Source organism: Nothoprocta perdicaria, unplaced genomic scaffold, assembly GCF_003342845.1.
Source record: "Nothoprocta perdicaria isolate Ctin4 unplaced genomic scaffold, notPer1 scaffold_379, whole genome shotgun sequence".
In the NCBI taxonomy this organism is placed as follows: Eukaryota; Metazoa; Chordata; class Aves; order Tinamiformes; family Tinamidae; genus Nothoprocta; species Nothoprocta perdicaria.
The window spans coordinates 231,397-255,371 of NW_020455620.1; the positions used below are offsets into that span (position 1 = coordinate 231,397).

Sequence of the window (23,975 nt, forward strand, 5' to 3'; positions counted from 1 at the left end):
TTTTTTTTTTTTTTTTTTTTTTTTTTTTTGTATTTTATCCTGTAAAAGAAAGTACATGAATGTCCTCTGTGTATGCAGAAAGTGAGATCCAGCCTGGGCTGTGTGTGCTGAGGAGATGCTCGTTTGGATGAATGTGTGATTGCCACTGAAGTTACTGATTTAAGCTATGTTGGATTTCATGAGCTACCAAAGTAGCCTGTGAGATGCATCTGCTTTATGATAGAGAAGAGACTGTGACTTGGTCCCTGCAGGTTAGGTTTTTTCTTTTGCTGTCTCTCTGTAATTTTAATGGTTTAGAGAGGCAGAGGTTATTTTCTGTACATCGTCCTTTCAGTGTCTGAGGGCTTTTAGTGGGGTCAGTGCTTAATCCTGATCTGTATAAAGATTTAAAGAGATGCCCACTCAGTATTAACTTGTCGTACTCGAAGCTAACACTCGTGTTCAGGTTTCTTATTTGCTTGGACAAGCTGAAGTGTATGGTTCAGTTTATGAACTTTCCCTTTCTCTTGCAAAGGGGAAGAAATGGGAAGCTGTGGATACTTTTAATGAGTATTTGCTAAAAGGATCCTTTGATGTTAGTAAGATTACTCTCAGTGCTGGCACACTGCGGTTTTTCTCTCTGTTTTCTCTTTTTCTTTTATACTAGCACCGTGGCAGCCTCTTCATGAGCTGTGGAGTACTGGAATTTTACTGGGAATTGCTTTTTATTTTTATTTATGGTGGTGGTGGTGTAAAAATGTCAAGCTAAATCAAAAGCAATAGCTAAAATTAAACCAGTGCTTCTTTCTGAGATCCTTAACACACCTGGCAAGAATGAGAATTTGCTTTGCTTGATATCTAGCCTTCACATTATAGCATTGATTTTTGATTCTTACCTTGTGTGTTGTCATAAAACATCCGTGCTGCTGTCCAGGTCAAAGGAGGAATAGGAAACACATTTCTTTATAAAAGGGATACAAATTGTTGGGGGTGGGTGAGTAGAGGAAGAGTTATTCCTCTTTCTCTTTTTAAAATCTATGACATGAGTTAGCCAGTAGATAATAGTGCTGTTGAATATTCCTAGAACTTTGACCACTAGTAAAGGGCGACTCCTTTGTTAAAGTGCCTATGATATACTTGAGTTTTGCTACTGATGGTACTTCAAGAATTTTTAAATAAATAAAAATCTCTCAAAGGAGATTTTTCTACCTATTGTTGCACTCTCAAAGTTAGTGTAACTTGCAGTGTCTAAGAAATTCTTGGACTGTGTCTGTGCTGGTGGATACTGTTGTCCAAGATGTAGGTCCAGGCTTCCACAATAGCTCTTGACACAATTGCAGACAGGTATTGTAGTAGTGTAGTGATTAAACGCATTCTAGTTTTGAATCATGACTCCAGTCCTCTCCTCACTGTCCTATTTTGTCAACTGTGCTGTAAGACTTTGGATAAATAGCTGTGGACTTCATCTACGATGATACTCTGTACTTCCACAGTGTCATAGCATCCTGTGCCTCTTTTCAATCCCTTTTTATTATATCCACCTTATGAGAGAATCCTATTGAGAGTTTTTTTTTTTTTGAAAGAAAAGACCCAGACAGATGTTTTTGTAATAATGTAGGGAAAATTATTTTATTTCTCTCTTCTCGAATCCCCCAGGAAGGAGACTGGCATCCTGAGATCTATCCTAGTTCTCAGAAACCTCCACAATAATTCAGATATCTGAAGCTGAAGGTATTTGCTCTGAGGGTTTTCATCTCGTCCTTCTCTAGGATAAATGATGTGTATTCCCAATAGTTACATACACAAGCTCATATATACATCACATATTTATGGCTACTCACACAGATCAGCATGGACAGAACAGGCTGCCCAGGGAGGCTGTGGAGTCTCCTTCTCTGGAGATCTTCCAAACCCATCTGGATGACACCCTGTGCTCTGGGTGTCCCTGCTGGAGCAGGGAGATTGGACTGGATGATCTCTAGAGGTCCCTTCCAACCCTAAACATTCTGTGATTCTGTGATGTGGATTTAATCTGGAATGGGTCATGCATAGGAACAGCTCAGAATATTGCTTGGGTAATACTTGGGAATTCTGCAAGGCAGATGCAACCTACATTATTAAGGACAGTACAAGGAAAGAAATCTTTGCTCTGAAGTGCCAGAGATCTCTGGGAAGGTGTCTCCCTTATTTAGCTCAAGTCAGGTCAAGAAAGGGCAGCATAGTATATTAAAGCAGGGGGTATCAGTTTTGCAGCCTGGAGCTGAAGCCACCTGTGGGCTCCTGCCACCAGTAGTACTGGGTGCGTATCCATTCTTTGGGCTGCATGCCTTGTCACTTTATCATTGTACTTTTTAAAAATGGAATATAATGCTGTTTTGCATGAGGTGAGGTCGTGCTTGTTGAGAAAGAGGGAGCGTTAGCTGAGATGAGGTTCTGGTAATCCTGCCAGGACTCGTCTGCTGTTGATACAGGCCAATTCTGAGCAGCAGAATGAAAAGCACAGAAGAAAAATCATCTACTGGTTTCCTGCTGAAGACTCCGCTACCAGTTATGTACAATTAGAAGCGAGCTCGGAGTTGGTAACACAAGCAGCAGCCTGTGGCTTTTGTGATACGGTCTGTTCTGAGAGCTCCCCTGTGCCCAAAGCCTGTTGTGTTTCCTTGTTCATTGAAACCCTCCAGAGACTGTAATGAAGATCCTGCATTGAACACAAATGAGTGTCCACACAGAGAAATGGTTGTCCGACCCAAACTCAAATTGGAGCCCAAATTGGAGCTCAATTGGAGCCCAAATAGCTCTCCAGTTCTGAGAGCTTCAGGAAACTGACAGCAAATGTTTATTTTTTATCTTCTTTCCACATGTAAATTTGAATAAAAATGATTATATGTAAGTCTGCATTTAGTTAAGGAAATTATTTTTGAAATTCTATTTTCATAAAGAAAAATAGTGAGAACAAATTCAGTGTTTGATGTATAGTGGTGTGTTTTCTGCAAAATGTGATAGCTTTAATAGTGCTAATTATGGTGAAAAATATGAGAATGCCACTTTATGTAGCTGATCACACACAATTCTTTGCTATGAAGACCAAGTTAAAAGGCAGGAGGATCTGAACCTTGTATGTGAAGAAGGTCTTCATGAACCACGTGGGATACTGTGGTTTGTGCTGCATGCAGGTCTCGAGAACTGCCCAAGAAATTCAGTGGAACTTCTATCCTGGGCACGTGTGCACTCAGAAGCTGTCACCGTTCAGGTGCTTGTGCCCTATGCAGAAACCAAAGGGTTCTGGTCGCCAAAAACCAGCTGGTGCCGAATTCATTTAAGCATATAGTGATGCACAGGATTAAGATGTTGGAAGCTGTCCCCAGGCTTCTTCACTAGTTCTCGTCCTGAATATCAGTACTAATGCAGGAGTACAGAATTTTTTAATTTACTTAGAGAAGTCACAGCTGTTAAGACTGATTGCACTGTTGAAATGGCATGAAAGTTATTGGAGTCTCTTGGTGATGTCTATATGAGTGGAGATAGAGGTGGTAAAACTCGAGGTGGAGACTGTGGGACTCAGAAAATAGGTGCAATGAGAGAATTGACTGTCTCCTATAATGCAGTTTCTGTACCTATTCAACAGCAAATGTGTATTTATGGATAGTTGATAGTTGTCAGTTGATATGTGTTGAAGAAAAAAGTCTGTATTTACAGGATGAGGAAAGTGTCAAAGAAATCCGTGCTTTCTCTGAAGCAGTATCAGAATTTTGGGGGCTATAGCAGGTCGTTACTTCCAAGATGCTTGAAGGGACTGTGACCTGTTGCAGTTTTTGGTCTGTTTTCAGGCAAAGATGCCCAGGATACTTGTGAGTTTTTAGGTAATCTGTGATGCCTAAATGCTATTTAATTTTCTGAAGAAATAGCTTGAATTATAGAAATTTGACATTCACATTTTGGAGATCAATAATAAGGTGCTAGAAATAACAATATGCATTTTTGAAAAAAAGGGAAGCACTTATGTGTACTTTTGAGCATTAGTTTTTTTTTCCCTCCCCCAAGCCTGGAAAGTGTAGTAGCCACTGATGAAAAAGAAAAGTTGGAATTTGTAAACTTCAGTCATTCATTGATGAAAAACTGGGAACCCATAAAACGAATGAGATGAGTGTCTTTAGTGTGGTGTTTTTATATGAGTAAGCTTAAATGTGTCTAAGAGTCTGCAGTTAATTAGCACATATCAAAAATGCACTGTTCGGTGAAAGTAAGTGAAAAAAGTCATATTTAAGGACAAAAGATTGGAGCAAGTGTACAATTTTGGTACCTGAGAAGTGGGTAAATACAACTGTGCACTTTGTGGGAGAGAAGGTGCTCTGAGAAGTGGGCTCAGGAGTTTGGATCTGCTCAAATGCAACAGCTGGGGATAGTTTTTGGTGTCGTAACTGATGGGAAGATTGGATTTATGCTTTGGAGAAGAAAGCAGTATATGACAAAATCATTTAGTGTGTCTAATTGCAAATGTTTTATTCTAGTCACTCAAATAAATCAAGGAGATGGAGTTACCAAGATAACCTAGTCATAAAATACTATGCTATTTCCCCTTTTGAATGGGAAAAATTTTTATGGGAAAATTTATAGGAGTTGATTTTTTTTTTCAAAAAGTTTAGATTTTTACCTTTAAAATCAAGTCCTATTCTTAGCTCTTTTATAAGTTTATATGGTGGCATGTTTGCCATGTTTATACTGAAGATAAATCCATCTACTTTGTCATCTGCAGATGTTCTTTAAGAGCAATCTTTAAGATGTTCTTAAGAGTAATCAGTTTATTTCCCTCCATTAAAACACTCCCATCTTAATGGGACCTAAATTATGTCATAATTAAACTAATCAGTTCTCCTATGAGCCTCTAGCTCCAGTATCTTTTGGCTGCTTATCAGTCAAAATGGTGTTTCTTATAGCAAAAATAATTACTAGGAAAATGAGTGAAAAAATTGCTCTGATGACCACCAGTGGTTCACAAGGACCCAGTCACAATTAATCTCTGTCCATTATTTATGTTAAGTGATCTCACGTTCTTTTTGTGTTTAAAACTCTGCAGGGAAGATTTGTCTTCATATCATAGATGGAGAGAAAATGGTCTACTTTTTCCTTAAGAAAAGCTTTTTTAGTCTTTGGTTTTGTTTGGCTGTTTTTCACCATAAATAATGGGTGACAACAGAGATGATGATGGTAGGTTAAGACAGACGTCGCTCCCTAACATTGTCATATGTAGAATTTCTCTGTTAGTGGCTCTTTGTAAGGTAATGGAGCGCACTCACAGAATCTTTTTATGTGCTCTGTGCTAATTATTTTTTTAGCTCTAACTTTGCAAGAGAGCATACAGAGCCCTCCGTGCAACTCTTCTGGGGTGTGTGTGCCGTGTCAGGCAATATGATGTAGATTTTAAGAGATGTATTGTTTGAATCTTATCATTTCTTAAAAAAAAAAAAGGCCCAGCAAGCCATGTGTGTCATCTTAATTTGTTTTGTTTGGATTTAATTTGGTTAAATATTTTAGGAACGCAGAATAAAGTATTTCGTGGATTCTAAAGTGGAACAAGGATGTACATGTTGGTTTACATGCATATGTGTCATTAAACACCTCATTTTCTTCATTAAAACTACATAAATATCAAAAAAGAAAGAAAAAAAGAAAAAAAAAAAAAAAAAGAAAAAACCCCCAGGAACAGTGAAACAGGAGCCAAAAGGAGAGCGAGGCAGCGCGGAGCTGGAGGCCAGCGGGCGCCCGGCGCCTTCCCAGCTGGCAGTCACGGCCCCCCGTGAGCGGGCAGGGTCACATCGGGGCAGTTCCCACAGGGAACACGTCTCCCTGCTGGAGGAAACACTCTTCTGGAGTTGGTCGTCGGCGCTTCTTCGCAGAACTGATGCGACAACGGGAGGCTCTAGGACAGCATGTCACAGGCAGGCACGGAACGTAACCCAAGGCTACTAATGTTCGGCCATTAAAAATCCCAAAGCTTTTTCTGCACAAATTTTGAGGCCTGCTCTGCTCTTTCTCTTCCTCCAAATTGCAATCAAAGGAATTCTGTTTAGCTACGTTTTACATATTTCCATCCTCCTTGATATGTGTAGCAAAATAGATAAAGTACCTGTCTGATTTCTTTTCATCACAGCATTAGTAAGTTAGTTTATTACTGTTTGCAGCGTTATAACAATAGCATGCGTAACCATAAAGAGCAGCTGAATGTGTTTGAATAAGATAATACTTTTGAAGAGTTTATCTGAAGTCGATGCAAAATACAGCTTAAATTTGGAAAAAAAATCAGCTTTGGGCTTAAAAGTTAGTTACTCAAAAGGTGTTTCTCCTTTTTTTTTTCTCTCTCCCCTCTAAATACTTACAATTTAAAACATCATATGCAAATCCCATCTGACTTTTGGAAATCTGAGTTTAGATATTACTGTAATTTTTGACACAGGTGTTACAGGTTTTTACAAACTACAAAAAAACATTCTGAGGCAAAAGTAGAGGTAATTATAGAATGTCCCTCGAATTGGAAAATAGTAATTCTAGCTTTACATAATCTAAAATCTTTATTTTCTAAAGTTTAGTGTTAGACATGAAAGTAAAAATAGAACTTTTTACATTTCTCAGTAGTTTCCCACATTAATAAATTAAAAAAAAAGACGAACTATAGTTCCATTACAGACAGTTAGGTTTGTGAATTAGGACAGTACATCTGTCCATCGGTCAAGATTTTCAAAGAAAAATAATGTAGTACTTGAAAAAAGAGCTATCTAATTTGGGGTGATAAAGATCAGTCATGTGCTCAATTCAAAATTTATAGCCTTTTTTTAAGATAAATTTAAATTGTAATACTATTCTAATATTGCCCATTGGATTGCTTGGCTTAAGGAGATTTTTTATTCCACCTGTAAGTGTCTATTGCTTTTGGTTGCTTTTATATGATAAACAAGGTTCCTAAGCACTTGGAATCACTTGGAATGAAATAAAACTATGTTATGGGAGCATAAATTATGTGCCATAGAGTAAAAGTTCCCTGGGCTTTCTTAGTAATTCAGTTAAGTGGCTAATTTAGGTGCTACTGAATGTTCTCCTAAAAATAGACAGGGTCAAGATGTGCTGTGCAGTGAGATCCTGCTGCGAGTACCTGCGGTCGAGGGTAGGTATCCTGGGCCATCAGTGCACACTTCCCAGATGCTATAGGTCCATAGAACTTGCATTAGGGCTCTCACATTGCCATGATTTCCATAGTGGCTACAAAAGTCTTGCGTTTTTACAATGAATCTTTCAGCTCACTGTGATTTGTGTTGTTGTTGTAGCTATTATAATAATAATAGACATTAGCCTTTGAAATACAGCGCTTGATTTGCTCCAAGGTCAAAATCAGCAGCAGGAGTGCCTTAACTTTTCGAAGCAAATTGTATGATTGTTAAGCTAAGCTTATGATTTCTGTCAGTCATGTTCCAAAAGATTTTTTTTTTTTTTTTTTTTTGGATCATTTCTGTAACTCCCGTGGTGGCAACAAGAGTTCCAGAGGTTTCTTGCTGACCACCTTTGCTTTCAAGATTCTCTGTCCTTCCAGCTATTTCGATTTTAACTTCCATCCTTATAATGAAGTTGAAGTTCTTATTGCTTCAGTATCCATGGAGTCATCTCTGCTGATTTTTTGGGGGAGTTCTCTGTTCTCTTTGGGTGCATCTTAGCATTTCTCCATGGAGGAAAGCAAGCTTTGCATGAGAATGATACTGCTGTCCTGAAGATCAGGGGATTGTTACAGGAGGAGTCATAACTGCTCTTGAGCTCTGAGTTGAGATGTTTTTTTCTTGAATTTAGGCAAGCCACTTTGTTCACAGACGTGATTTATTTTAGTTCAAATATTAACAGTATCAGTAGGCATTAAGGTAGGTTCGTAAAAATAAAGGCGAGTTAAATAAATGCTGCAGGTTTGTTCCCAGAGGTTACTGTGGGTTCCATTCTGATGACAAACTGTTGGGATACCCCATCCCGGCGCCAGTCCTCAGTAAATCTGAGAGTAAATCTCCTTGTCTCGGCCTCGGTTGCGCTGGAAGGAGTGCTAATTTTCATAGATAGTGGTGGGATTTGTGGCTAGCACAGGAGGACGTTGGGGCTAACCCAGGCTGTGGCCCACAGTTGTTCTACGTGTGCATGGTGAGGAACTTGTTTCCAGGAAAGAGGTTTTTCCATAGAGGTTGCTGATGAAGAACTGCACTTTGAGAAAGGTTCAAAGATATCTTGCTACCATTTATAGTGCTGAATTTGCTAGAACTTAATTCCAGTTTTCAGAATCCCAACTTGCCTCTGAAGGCAATCAGAGATAATGTGAGCATAAATCAATGCCTGGAGGACTCGGATGGAAAGAACGCGACTCCAAGGTTTCTCTTGCGTTGGAGGAAGTAATGTGTTAAAGCTGGTTAAGAATTCCCATTTTTCTTTCATTAATATGTCTTAGCAGAAAAATTCACATGGATCTGAATTGAAATAATAACAATAAACGAGTCTTTCAGGACAGCTTTAACTACTGTTTTGTTTTCCCACCTGATTAAGTCATTCAAAATTCTGTATGCTTCTGAACTGCGTGTTTCCAGCCATATTACATTCTAGTAATTGTAATCAACACAAATTTGACCTGAATTTGTTGAATAATCAGTGTCTTAGAGGTGACTTGAATGTTTTGGTGCATGCTTTACGTAATAACTTGAGGTTGCACTGTTGTCTTCATAGTTAAGAAACAGTAATGAAAGCTTAACCAGGACTTCAATAAAAAGAAAGAAGTTTATTTTGAAGCACTTCTTTAAAGCTGGTAAAGATAAAGCTAGTTGGCTAAAAGGATATTATAGGCATCGGTAAAGCAAAAAATAAAGGAGACGGTTGATGAACAGATTATTATTATTATTGTGATTACTTAGAATGAAATTTCCATAAGGAAAGTTGATATGATTCTTAGGAGCTACCTTTAATTTTAAAATGTTTAGGCAGATGTTGAAATATATTACACATAGGGTAGACAGCTTGGTTAATGAAAGTATTTAGTTTATGATGAAAATACACTCTAATTCTAGGGGTTAAATTTCCTATGTGATTTTTTTTTAATTTTCAAATTTCAGACTTGTTTGAAATTTCTCAAGAAAAACTACAGAAATTAATGCTATAAATATGGCGAGAATCATGTGCCAAATGGAACAAATAGATAGACCTTCTAGGACCACAGGTTGTACTTCCACTGATGGCTCAGCCAGACGTGTGACAGATAACATGTAGAACAATATTCCTTCTTCTGTTGTGTTGATTATTGGATGTATTACATTTTTAAGATTATTTTTTTTGGATTCATAAAGCTATACCATATTACATATTTAACATAAAATTACACATAAGCAGGATGTGTAATTCTGGTGAAGAATTCAACTGAACTGTGAGATGGAAGAGAAACAAAATTATAGCATGTGGCAGGCTAACAGTAATGTACACGTACCTAAGCTAGAAATGATGTTTGTAAAGAACCTGTAATAAGAGTAAAATCATTGTGATCTCATGTCTAACTCACACTTTCCACCTTTGATTTCATATTCTGTTTTGTCCTCAGCAGAATTAGCATGTGAAATTTGTAGAAATGACACAGTTTTATAAAGATATTCCGAATGAAAAGATGTAAGAGTTGTTTTACTGCTTTGCTTCTTTCTGTTTGTGGAGTGCATTTTTTGTGACTAAATCTGCTTTGATATAATGTTATAAGTAATAGTAACTTTGCATGCTACAATTTCCTAAATTATACAGTGGCCTATTTTAACAGAAAGGTTCTTGAAAATGTGAGGCTGTGATAGAGATGCAAGCCTTATACCTACAGGCAGATACTGCCGTACAATTTTCTAAAATTAACTGGAAAAAAATAACTAAGGTGAGTGTGGACCTTGTCATTAGACTGACATGAGAAGTGATGTCTGCATTTTATCGAGGTAGCGTGGACACAGAATGAGTGGATTAACTCTACGTTTGGGTGAGCTGGCGGCTATATAAACCTCCTCCTGACTTTTAGAACTGTGTTAATCCTCCTTCTCTGTTTATAATCCCTCCACAAGAGCAAGCAAGGTGAATGATGCTTTAGCTTAGATCAAGACAAAGGCATCTGACAGCATTTGGAAATTGCCTGAAGATTTGCTGTGCTGAATGTGACATTTTAGGTTAGATTTCCCTCCAGAGCAAGTGCATGGAAAGACCGGGAAACCTGAGAAAAATGCTAAAGGTTTGGGATGTTTAGCTCTAGTTTGTATTGCAGATGATATCTGCATTTTAATTGTTGGTTATGTTTTTACTTTATGCTGTAACTAGTTCTACCTCTACCGTAGAAATTAATACATTAGAAGATCTGACTTTGGAACATTTCTCTGAGACTTTCTTTTGCAGATTGCAGTATGTATTTATGAAATTATATTCCCATATTGGAGATTATTGAGCTGAATCCCTGTTCTTGAGATAAATATGGATTTAGAGCAGAAGAGCTGCATTTGCTGTGAAATATTATTTGTAAATGTGATTTATGCATCTTCTCCTTTGTGATTCTTTTTAGTAATGAAGTTTCTAAGCCCACGTGAACAACGTCTTTCTTTGCCTTCCAAAGACACATAAACCGTGGGTCCTTTTAGTCTTCTTGCAACTTCCCTTGCTTTCCTGGGCAGAGGGAGAGGAGTTACCTTGTTTTAGTAGACAACTTTTCACAGTTTTGCATTCCCATACTCTTTTTATATGTCAGTGCTTTTGTTTAAGTGGTTAACAGGTAGAAGGCAAATGGAGAAACTTAAGCCCTTATTTTTGAGGTTTTCATGTTTTCTAAATGCAGTTAGATGCTGGCATGGGTAAATTAGAGATCTTTGCTATTCTGTAGGGAAGCATCTCTAACTGCCACTTGTGGGTCACCTGGTGGTGTCACGGGCTCAGGAAACAATCTAGGGATCTCCAGTCCCCCAAGTTGGCCAGATAAAGTCCTAGTGCTCCTTTCCTCACTAATCCCATCTATAAAGTAGACTCCACTGAAGCACAGAGTATTACGCTGTCTGATTTATTTCATTAGCAATCCTGCCTTTGCTTTTGTCCCACCATTTCTCTTTATAAGCTATAAGTGCTATTTTTATCGAGGTGACCTCTATAAAAGAAAAACCTTTCAAAACTTGACACTAATTGTTCCATGACTCCATTCCTAGATAATCAAATAATAAGCTCTCCCTTATTCAAATCAGCTATTCATAATATGACCAGAGGAGAGAAGAATAAAATACTGTTTAATCTGTGTGGCTTCTACAGAAATATAAAGAAAAAAAAAACAATTTTCCTTTTTTTTTTTCATTATAATACTAGAAGATCTGATAATTTTCAGAAAGAATAGAAGGAATTTAATCTGGTGGTTAAAAAGTATTGCAAATCTGTTTTGGAAAGAAACCAACAGTAGTGATAATGTGAAATTTCTGTCAGTCCTTTCAGATGCTTTCACAAAATGTGACTTGAAGGTTGTACCGTGGCAGTGAAGCTTTTGGGGACAAGACAATTCTGAACTTTATGCAAACTTGCTTAGAGAATTCAAAGTTGGGAACATCCAAATTCTATTTTTTTTTTCTGGAAATCATCCATGCTTTGAAATTTTCCTGGCCACCAAACTTGGAGTAAACATGAGTAAGTGGCAACAAATAAAAGAATATCCATAAGTAAACAGAGGATGTATCTTAAAACTTCCATGAACGTTTAGGGAAAAGACGTTCTGGACTTTATCATTAAAAGCAATTTCGTGCTTCAATTAGTTGTTAGTTAGCAGGTAGCTGAGATGCTGTTATTTTATTGCAGTGTTTTCTTGTGCATTTTTACTGCTGCCCTAGATTTATGAAGCTCAGGAGCAGTCACATGGATGTATTCTCAGATTTTCATCCTGTATTGTTGCTAAGGAAACATCATCTTTAATACTGTATCCTTGTCTGCAGCTTGTCTGTGTTAATCAGTGCTTGTTAATGCTCAGGACAAAATAAGAAAAGATGGAAAAATGCTGATTTCTTTTATTATAAAAAACAGGTTATCGTACACTATTCTCCTTCAGTATCCCTTGCCACTAAAAATCTAATACAAATTGGAAGGTCATACCCATATTGCTGTTCTCATCAGCAGGCACAGTGTTTACAGCCTTTATACTGTTTCAAAGAGGAAATTATTAATAATGAACATCATTTACCTGGCATAGGGATCATACAATGCATTAGTCTGTTGAACGTAGTGGGAAATGTTTGAGTGCTGTGATAGACGGGAGTAAGAATCTATTTGTATGTAAAGCATAAAAGAGGAGTGAACTGTGTTAGTGATCTTATTTTGCAGGCTAGGCCTAGATGTGATATGTTGGTATTAATGTCTGTGTATGTCAGCAAAGGAAAGACCACCCACGGCTCTCCAGATCTCTTGAGAACTTCTTGAAGGAGTCATGTTCTTGGATTTGATCAGTACGCAAGGCTTAAGACTGGGAACTCTTAGTGCATCATGAATGAAATAGCCAGGATTTGGGGATTAAGGAGGAACAATTTCCATCCATCCTGCTAGCTGGTGAGATAGAATACTTGCAAGTTGCACTTTAACCTGCCCTTCACTCTGCAGGTGAAACGGGTTTGGAGGAAAGGGCTTGCACATGGTCATTAATTCTACGATATTGTTCTGTTGTGACTACAGGCTTTGGATGCTGGTTTGTGCTGCGTGATGCCACATCGAGGCAGAGCTCGAGTTCAGTTGTTTAAGCCAATATTTTTTTTATCATGATACAGAATGAGCTATACTGTGATATTATCAATTTAGTATTACTTGCTGTTTTTTTAACAGAAAGAGTGAATGTTTACTCTTCTTAGTAGGAAGAGAGGATGTTTGCTTGCTATGTGTAGAATGGAGTTGGTTGCCAAATTTGGAATTAGGATGTATTTTTTTCCTCCTCATAATGTCAGGCTCTGCTAGACTTCCTTTTCCTTCTCTCATAGCATGGGGCATGAATCACACAGAATCATCCCTGCTGTTTCCTCTGTAGAATTCTGTGGACTTGCAGGTTCCTAAGCCTTTTGGTGGCCCTTACAATGGCAGTCCCTACTGCCCTGCACTGTTTGTGGGTTTTAGGCTTCACCTCTGAGAGTACTAAAGAGGTTACAAAGTGCTAGGAGGTGTTTTGTAAGGTCTAGTTGTACAGGGTGTTCTTGGAGCTGTGTCCAGGGTGACACCTAGAAGCTTTTCAAATAAACTGGCAAATGAATGTGTGGTTGTGGGATGGCAACCGTAATCTGTTCATTCCTTCTAGTATTTCTGTTGATGATTCATTTGCCTGAAATTGCACAGTGCACTAATAGCAGAGCTGAGTCTGGGATTGAGGAGTGTTGACGTCAAGTTTCATGAATCAGTCATAAGGCTGCTTTATTTTTACCTTTCCTCTTGGTTTCAATCTCTGATTTTCTTTCCTTGCTTAGGCCCTTCACTTATTTCCTCTTCTTGTGTTTCTTTATTTTCCACTTGGCCTTTGTTTCCCCACTCCATGGTATCCTTGTAAGAGTAGATCCTTTTCAATTTAGCATTTTATCCTGCTTCAGATGCTTTTGCTATTTTCCCATACCGTGCTCTGGGAAAGGATGTCCACGTTGTGGTTGGGACTTGGTAGCAGAGCTAGAGAGAAATATACTAAGTTTTATTTGCCTTTTCCTTTTTGCACTCTTTTTATAGTTAGTTATGAATTTGCTGTATCAAGTAGGGAAGGCGTGATAAAACCAGAGAAATAAGTGGCATTGATGAGAAGCAAAGTGGGGAAATGTTGGTTGTTTGATTCCTGATTCCAAGGATAATGTAGAGTAGCAAGGAAGAGAAATTCTCAAAGAAAAGTTGCAAGATCCATTACATTTTGTAGAACCTTTGAAGGTTAAAAGATACTGCTCTCTTTACAATTGTGCATGTGGGATTTGTCATACAATAGCAACTATCTGTTGCTATTTTCCATTATAACACTGTGTTATAATGGAAAAGTGCAGAAGTACCTGGCATGGTACAGCCTGCCTTATTGAAAATAAATAAAATCCAATGTAATTGTCTTGTCCTCTTTTGCTGCATTAAAAAGAACCTTTGGAATTAGATCCTTTTCTAGTAATTTCCTGATTGCCATGTCCTGCCTACTTCTACCATGCATATAGACTGCCCTCATCTCCACCCTTTTAGCTTCGTTCATCAAAATCTATGGTCAAGCATCAGATCTTACTATCACTGCAAAGTGTTTCAGCCCTCTCCTTTCCAAATAGTGGTTAGACACAGTTCACGGTTCATGTTCATGGTTCAGCCCTCCGGTCTCCCAGCCTCTCTGGGAGAGCCACGGTCCTCTCTGGTTTGTTGAGGGGGGTTGTGGCAGAGTTAACTTAGCAAAGTCAAATAGTCCCTCTCCAAAGCTTGACTTGTCTAACATAGGATGTTTCTTGAATCACTTCGGCTTGCTCTACCTAGCTTGGGTAGAATTTCATGAATCACCTAGGTTAGTTTTCTGTTAAAATGTGTTTTTCCTTTTTACTTATCTATGTAATAACATGACTCAACAGACCTCATGTCCTCTCTTGCCGCTTGCTTGCATGAACAAAAGAAAAAACTGTCTTAATGACTAACGTACTCTTTAGCTTGGTCGCTGATTTGATGAATTCTGAAGATCCTCTGTGGACTTTGAAAAATTAGTGTATCAACTCTAAGCAAATTCCTGCAATGTTAACAATATGAAAAGCAAATTACAGCTGGAAATCAACTAACTCCACTTGGTGCTTTTCATCTCACTAAACTTTCGCCATCTGGCCTAAGCTTATCATGCTTTGGCTTCCTGCACTTTCAGTGGAGAGGTACCTTCAAAGGGCTATTGAATCCTCTCATGAAAAAGCCATCAAATAATATAATAAAATCCCTTGGGACATGTATAGATCTCTCTTCATGGGCAGTTAAGCCCTACTTCAGATCTATGTCCTTTGTCTTTTATTTTAAAATGTCAAATGGCAAGAAAGGGAAAATAGATATATTTTAGCACATGAACGTCTGGCTTAATAAATTTTGTGTTTTGAAACAGAAGAATAATGAGTATTGGAGAATTTCATTGGAAAAAGGCTTGAAGATTTAAGCTGGAGAATTGTGGGGATGTGGATGCTATTAAAGGAAGTTTTACAACTAATATGAAATCACTGATATAAGATAACATGCTGATAATAATGAAAAGTATTGTGAAATCATTTTTAAGGAGTAATATTAATCCCCAAAGTAGACAAATGCAAAAAACGTCATGCAAAAAATATTTTTGTATTTTAAATGATTTACTTTTTTTTTGGCAGCCTGGCTTTGCATCCTGAGCGTGTGTTGGTGGCAACAGGTCAAGTTGGAAAAGAACCATATATCTGTGTGTGGGACTCGTACACTGTGCAAACTGTATCTGTTCTGAAAGATGTTCACACACATGGTATAGCTTGCTTGGCTTTTGATTTAGATGGTCAGGTATGTAATTAACATTCTTTTCTTCAAACAAACTGTTTATCTGTTGGAAGTCTTTTTTTATAGCTCTTCCTTTTTTAAGAAGATGTATTGACTTGGGTTTCATCTGCTTGTTCTAAGGTCCAGAAAATATTGAACTTAGTAGTGACTGACAAATTTTTGCATTTAGCAAGAAAAGTGCAACTTCAAAAGAGATTTGAATGAAGATGAGGTTATAGGGAGATTCTTCAAGGCACAGTCAGGCCCAGAGAGGCTGTAAAAACGTCTCTCTCTCTCCCTGTCCGTGTCTGTCTCTCATTTCAGCCCTGGGGACACAGTTCAGGGCTGCTCTGCACGGCTGCAGGCAGCTGATCTCTTGTCTTGTGTGCAGAGCTCTGGCCATGTCTTTTTGTGAGAGTGGTCTTGGAGAGCTGATGTTTTGGGGCAGTACTCCCTTGACTGTCATGCGTTTTGCATGTGCTCATGGCTTTCCATATTTGAACCACCTATTCAGCATAATATAAATGCAAAAACATGAGGAAAAAAAACCACAAAACAATTAGATTTTCACTTATCATTCTGGATCTATGAGAAAAGAAATAAATTGTGTGGGGTTGCAGCAATGTTGTTTCACAAAATTCTCTGAAATTGCATTCCACAGTAATTACAAATCAGGAAAGTTGTTCTACCATATATTTGCTCCTCACAATGAGTAAAGAGGTTTGTTTTGTCGGTGCATTACATTGTAAGTGAGAAATACATGTTAGCCGAATAGCTGAGGAGGTGCTAGCTAGGGAAGTCTTGATCTTATGCTGCACTTGTTCCTTCCACTTAGCCTTGCTGTGTGATCCTCAGATTTATCTATATTCTCAGTTCCTCCAACTTGCCAAAAAGGACAATTTCTGTTATTTATTTTTGTGTTCCTATGTGTAGATTTAATGTTGGAGGGCCCTGTCTTTACAATGATATGAAGTGAAACAATATTGAACAGTAATGGTGGAAAGCTTGGTTCTGTGTGTTGGTTTTGTTAAAACAAACTGAAATTATTGTAGGGAAGTTCTCATTTGTTATAATGATCTACAATTGTTAATGCTTTAGACCTCTCATCTTTTACAGCTTTTCAGAATCAACTGCTTTCTAGACCATTTCTAGTTGGCCATAACATCTTGGTCTATGTCATTCTTGTCTGTATAAACCCTTGCCTCGGGTCCTCACGTTAACAGCATTCTTGATTGAAAGTAAAAGTTTACCTCAGATCATTTGTTGGAGTCCCTTCATGAATAAAGTTTCTAGGAAAGAAAGTAAATGTTCCCAGTGTGTATTGGAGAGATTTAAGTGTGGAAGTATGGATTGTTTGAGGAGTACCCATGGATCTAAAGCACTGATTTTTATGTTTAAAGCTATAACTGAGCAGAATCTAGTGTATCTGCTTACTTCAGCATTTCAGATCACTTTTTCCAAAACTCTTGAATTTATTCTCAAAAGGAAGTTTTATTCCCAAAGGGAGGTTTTTCAAGGTGTGTGCAATCAGAATTGTTTCCTTATGGCAACACAGTAAAACATAACTTAGAAAGATCTGCAAAACCAGGAAGATCTGTTTGCTTATGTCTTGCAAGCCCCTTGAAATCCAGATTTTCTGACTCTTAGGAGATGCTGAAAACATCAATTAATCTCCTTTTTGAGTAGTAGATGTTAAAGGTTGGCTCTCATAGGTGATGCATCACACAAAATATGTCATGTGTACTGAGTAAAGGTGGAAGGAGCCTGCTCTGATGCTGGCGCTTGCCCGAGGCCGCGCGTGGCTGGAGCGGTACCCGGGGCTCTTCCCGACATTTCCTCAGGTGCAGCAGAAAGGATGGACTTTGCAACATCTGAAAACTTGAACTTGTCATTAGTGAATAAGAAATACATAGATCACTTGTGTTTACCTTCTACTGCCCATGCCCTTTGTACTTTTCAGACAGTAAAGAAATAGTATTAGTGGAAGTAGAAGTTATTTTGTTGGAATTTTTTTCTTTCACTTGGTGATAATCTACATAGAAATTAAAACTTTTTTTCTGAATATATAGACTAGTTATTCAGTGGTGGAAATGAGTATCAGAAATATTTGCAGTTTTCATCTGTCAAAATTATGATGATGCAGTTCCCAAATAAATAATAAAAGATTTTACTTCCTTAAAAATCACTACACAACTTCATTTTTGTTTTGTATAGTTTTTAATACTGCCTCATTTTTTTCTGATCAGAATTTTTATAGCACAATAACATTTGAACTGATTAACAAAGGCAATAATTTGGACTTATCTATTCTGATCAATGATTTGTGTAAAGTAGTTTTGGCAATGTATCTTCACAGGTGAGAATAAGATCTTAAGGGTTAGAGCATCTAAAGATCTTAAACTTTTTTTTCCCCTGTATTTTCTTGGAATGATTTTTGGTCTTTTCTGGTTTTATAGTTTAATTGACTTCAGATTCCTTCTGTGTATGTATATACTTGAGTATACTGATCCTTCAGACAAAGTTGTGGGCCTTGTTGGATTCTGATTTGGTAAAGGACTCAGTTATTCAGGCATGTTTTGAAGACTCAAACAAAAGCTTCTTTCAAACTTTATTTATATCTTTTATTGATTTAAATCTTTTGTTAATAACTTGCAAAATTTCAGTAATTATGTAATTAAATGTAAACACAAATAGTTTCATTAACCTCAGTGATGATATTTGTTTTTATTTCTTTTTTGTCCAGATTGGTGCCTACCATATATAATTATACATATTAAATCAGTGCTATGTTATTATGTGAGATTATGTTATTTTTTATAATCAGGATGCAATTTAATAGATAGATATTAATTCTAATTCAAATTTATTGTGATTTTGTTATCCCTTAAAATTGTGACGCTAGCCTTCCTTTAATGTTTTGCGTTATTTGTATTTATTTATTTAATTTGGACGTTTTTAGCGTTTGGTCTCAGTTGGTTTGGATTCAAAAAATACAGTATGTGTATGGGACTGGAGAAAAGGGAAGTTGTTATCAATGGCACCTGGTCATACAGACAGGGTAAGTATAACTAAATAATGTGTTAACGGCATTTTATTTTGCTAAAATGTTTAAACATCTCTGTTTTAAAGTATATATGAGATTTCTCGCATATGAGAGCTTTGTCTGAACAAGAGATTTTGCACTATAGAAACTGATTTCATTTGCCTAAAACCCAAGCTTTAAAATACTGCGTATTTAAAATACGTATTTTTTTTTCTAGACTAAAACCTATAACTCATTTTTGTATACTTTTTCTGACTATGAGTGGATATGGGAAGTGCCAGATTAAGGTGGTACTTTGACTCTAATCCAAAAGTGGAAAATGCTAATCTGTTATAAAAACATAATCTCTTAGATTTTCAAATCCATAAATCAACTTCTATGTTATGCTATTGTATATTGTACTTATGCTGGAGGCAAAAAAATCATTAAAAACATTCCAGAAATGCTTCTAAATATGTTTTTATTGTCTGTTGATCAGTACAGAGCATATTGTCTCTTAATTTGATATAAATTGTTACTGTTATCCTTGCTAATATTAGAAAGTCCATCTCTGATGTTCTTTCTTTTTCTTATTACAGATATTTGATATTTCTTGGGATTTGTACCAGCCAAACAAGCTTGTCAGCTGTGGTGTCAAACACATCAAGGTAGTAAGTGTTATAACTTATTTAAGGTCCTAGTTTATACTGTGTGAAATATGTGAAAAATAGAATCTAGTAGGAATATATCACTATAATAGAAAAGTTTCTCCATAAGAAAAATGGTGATTCTTAGGCTGTGGTTTGTATTTTATTATGCTAGACATTTTGCACAGAGTAAACACGGAGTAAAACAGATTATCTCTCAATAGACCTCTCAAAGTCATCCTCAGTTTAACATCTAGAAAAGTAACAGCTGTCAGCATCATCATATACAATAATTATGATATAATTTAAAATGCAGGTAGTCTGAAATACAATGTTTAACAGCTCAAATAATGTAAGAGAATATAAGAAAAAGTGCACAGATTTCAGGATTCAAGTTTCTGATTCTCCTTGAGAAGTTAATGAATTGTCGCACTGTGAAATGAGTTGAGTCTTGCATTATGAGAGAATACAGGAATATAGTGTAAAGATAAAGGAAAAATGCTTAATCTTTGTTTTAATTCTTTTTCTGTTCATTGCCTGTCATTTTGAACACTAGAGTTATGTTCCCCCCTAGAGGATTCATAATTTGGACAGTTCACACATTTTCAAGCCGAGCATTTTGTAGAGCATCCTGGTGCTTTTGGTCCTTATACCAACAAGCAGCAGAAGCAGCTCCTCGCTCGCTCTCTGCCAGCAGGGTTATCAGTGCCCAACTGCCATCAGACCTGGGCTGTCACTCCCGTCTGCCCTGGCCTGTCCATGCTCTTACCATGCTCTTACCATCTAACAGCAGTAGATGGCAGCTTCAAATTCTGCATTGCTCTTGCATCTAGCTTCCCACAGCAGGAAAATTATGTTCCTTTTCGTACAGTGAACTCTTAGAGGAATATGCAGGAATGATATATTAAATTAACATACTGTTTAGTGTTTTGTTTAAAGATTTTCATGAGCTTTATTAGCAAGTAACTTTTCTTACTTCAGGATCTAAAAACACCATTATGCTACTACTGAGCTAACATTTGCCAACCATAATTTAATATATTAAAGGTGGCTTTATGTTGTCAATACCTCTCTATTTGGGCAAGAAAAGGTTTATTTTAGCAACTTCAGGGGTTTAAAAGCATTTAAAATTATTGAGAACGTCTTAAAAACAATGTGCTTCCTTGAAGACAACTTTCTAGGATTCAGGTTTTTTAGAGTTAGAAGTATTTTGATCAGGCAAGAAAGCACTCCTCCTTCATAGTTCTTTAGATATTGACTAATTCTTTTATTATTGTTTGTTACCTCACAAAATATTTTAAGTAAACTGTAATACGATTTAAGCTAGCAGAGACTTCCAAATGAACAGAATCAAGGTATTGCTTTGCTCAGGTTTGTTATCTGCTCTGGTATTGTGTCTGATTGTCTAATTATGCAGTAGTTGTGCAAGTACCTCTCAAGCAACAGCATAATCATGACTCCATGAGCTGTAGTTAAAGAAATAATGGATGTGTCTAATCAGTACATGGTTATTTTGAATCAAATACTGTTAGTACAAAAATCTCTTCAGTGCTACATTATCCTGTGCTAATGGAGTTCTCTGCTCGGAATTGGGAATAGTTTATTGGTAACAAATAAGCCAATATCTATCCCTATCTGAAATTTATGTACTCAGATCAAATATTAGATGTCTAAAGTAACATACTGTACAAATGCAGCACTTGGAAATAGAAAATGCTCCAGTTGTCTTAAATCAAAACCTCAGCTAATCTTGTTATGAGACCCTTTTCAAAAATAATTGAAAATGCAGACAATTGAAAAATTACAATTTGCTGGAAGAATTGCCATCTGTTTGAAACTGAGACCAGGAGCTCTTGCTCACTCGTCTACACTAGTCTACTACTATTCTAGGTTTTATGGAAAGATAAAGTTGGTTGGTTAAATAAAAATTTGTTAAAACAACTGGAAAACTAATGAGAAGAAATTTCTGTTAGCTAAATTATAGGATATAATAATTATATCTTACAGTTCTGGAGCTTGTGTGGTAATTCATTGACACCAAAACGTGGTGTTTTTGGCAAAACTGGTGATCTCCAAACTATATTGTGCCTCGCCTGTGCAAGAGATGAAGTAACGTATTCTGGTGCACTGAATGGAGATATATATGTATGGAAAGGAATCAACCTTGTGCGGACAATACAGGGAGCACACGCTGTAAGTATCTATCTTCAAATTAATATAAAATGTTGGACAAATTTCTGGAGAGTCAGAAAAAGGGAAGGGAAGTACAAGATCATATGATCGTCTTGCTTGGAGAGATGGTACTGGTGTCATTCTTGATGTGTATATGACTTGTTCTTAAACAGTTTTCAGATTTGAAGATTGATTTAATCTCCCTGTCTCTCCGCCGCCATTACTAAAGATGGGACATATATTGAATATTGAATTAAGTACAACATTTGGGGGCCTGTTTGTCATTATATCTCCCATTGTAGTTGATGAAGATTAATCAATAATCAGTAGAGCCAAAAATGCATTTTTATTTAATTTTGGGTAAGTATCTATGGCTCTGTTCATTCACACTTGCTTAGGTGTATGGTGCCATTTAGGCTCTGTACTTAACTGCCCTTACTCATGTGATTTGAGTCCTACTAGCTGATAATTGATAGCTCTCTGCACTGCAGTGTTTGTACCCTATCACCCAGGTCACTTGTAGGCACCTATGTTTAGCCATTTTAAATTGGCTCAGTCACTCCTCCTTACTTATTATGTTGTCTTTTACTGCACTAATTCAGCTTTTTAGAACAGTGTGCAGTTGTGAAAAGTGAAGACCTATCAGTGAAAATGTAATAGTGTGTTTTTTTTCAAATGTGCTTAATAACTTTTTATTTATAAGCAAGATGCTTAGTGCAACTATTAAATGATTTTTTTCTACTTTTTTATATGCTTCTATGATAGAGGCTGGCAGGAAAAAAGTCCTCACTTAATGGTTCATAATCCTATTTGTACATGCCAAACTTATAGTCCTTTTCTGATCATTGTAGTAGGGCAATTTAGTGCAAGACTCAACTTCTAAGGTTGTCCATGTATGAATCAAAAATAAATGACCATTTTTTCATGTTCTTTGAACTTATAATGCATGTAAATGTCAAGATAGCTTTATGGTGCTATGTTATTTGCTGTTTGAAGATTGGTTTTTAATTTTGGAAAGCATTGCATCTTCTAGATATTATTTGAGGCTGTCCCCTCATTAATTAATGGAAATAATGGGGGAGTGCAAACATGAGTTCCTGTGTTCTATTTTTGAAAATCTGGGTAAAAGCAGTAAAATTTAATTTCCTTTAAGGGAAAAGAATCTGTAAGATAAGAATATTTCTATTGCATTCTCTAGTTTTCTCATAAAAATACATTTTCAACTGGATCTGGCGGTTGATGCATGTAGATTCATATAGCTGATGCAACTAGATGCATGTAACTGAAATATTAAAACCACTTTTTATGTTTGGTCCATGCAGAATTGAGAGAAGAGAGGAATGAATGATCTATATGTGGGATTTCAGTCAGTCTGTTGTAAGATGACCCTTTTGATTTAGCAATAACTTAAAAATGTATGCTTAGGAATTACTACTTCAACCCCTTTAAAATTATTTGCTATTTCAGAAAACTGTATAATATGACAGTGTGTGTGTAATTCTGAATAAAAAGTAGAGTTTGAGGATCGTAAGTGTGAGGAACGTATCCTAGTTTGCATTTTTTTGCTTTTGAGATCTCTTACAATATGTATGTACAAAAAAACCTGCAAAACTATATGCACCCTTTGGGACTTGTAAGTTATTCAGTAAGGCCTAAGTCAAAATAGAAAATATGAGGGAATATTTTAGCCTCCAAGCTTTCTTGGATTCTTAATACCAAATACATTTGGGCCCCCTTTTTTTTTTTCCTTTTTTTTTCCCCATATTTTCTTGAGGTGACCTGGATATTTACTAGTTAATGTGCAAACTAGTGAAGTTTGGAAAAGGAGTTTCTAAATGATTTAGATTGCATTCACAGACCTGGATTCCCAACGGAAGCAGCATACCTTGTCTTCTATCTAAAACTGTTTAGGAAAATACCTTTCCATCCAGTTCAGTGCTGTAAAAGGCATATGTCCCGTGCATCCACCTGCTTTTTAGCTATTTCGATATGAAAAGGCTCAATCATTAAACACAGGACAGTGTGAACTTCTTGCAGCCTTACCTTGGGTGCAGTGTAAGTTCCCTGCCGAGCACAAGATCAGTTTTGGAGTGCTCTCTTCCTTATCTGCAGCACAGGCAGACAAAGCTCAGGTGACCTTGGGCTAGGTCTCATCTAACCTTCTATTTTTGGCTGTGTCCTTTCAGATGAATGGAGTTGTTCTCTGCAGTAGGTTCTCCCATCCATGACTTGGGAATTCTTTTCACAAGAGATTAGAGTTACTACAAATCTCACCAATTGAAGAAAATACAGTAAAATCTCCAACTCAGAGGATAATATTGTCAGGCAGTTGTAAGCACAAGATAAAAGTTTGGAATATCAGTGTCTCTTCGAGCATACTAATAAGCTATAAAATTAATACGAAATATCTGTCAAATGATAAATCGTGTCATCTTATCTGTTAAAAGAAAATGCATGGAGATGATAGTATTTGTGATGTGAATATGTTGCTGTCAAAGGCATAGTATAATCAGTATAATCCTCTTGGAATCCTCATCTTTCTTTCACGCTTGTTTCTCATCCTTCATCATCACTCCTTATCAGGCTTGAATTATTTGAGGAAAGAATAAACTGGATTTGCGGAAACATGTCTTATACATAAAGCACCATGTATTCCT

At 36.8% G+C, this 23,975-nt stretch overlaps 1 protein-coding gene across 2 annotated transcripts in view; it reads left to right on the plus strand.

Annotated features, from left to right (window-relative positions):
* The window catches only part of EML5 (echinoderm microtubule associated protein like 5), a 92,758-nt gene that overhangs the window by 2,773 nt on the left and 66,010 nt on the right, over nt 1-23,975 (plus strand). For both annotated transcript variants that reach the window (XM_026044696.1, XM_026044697.1), the window contains exons 2-5: nt 15,342-15,501; nt 18,437-18,535; nt 19,099-19,167; nt 21,154-21,339. In XM_026044696.1, coding sequence (XP_025900481.1) covers nt 15,342-15,501; nt 18,437-18,535; nt 19,099-19,167; nt 21,154-21,339 — 514 coding nt within the window. The remainder of the gene's footprint in view (nt 1-15,341; nt 15,502-18,436; nt 18,536-19,098; nt 19,168-21,153; nt 21,340-23,975) is intronic.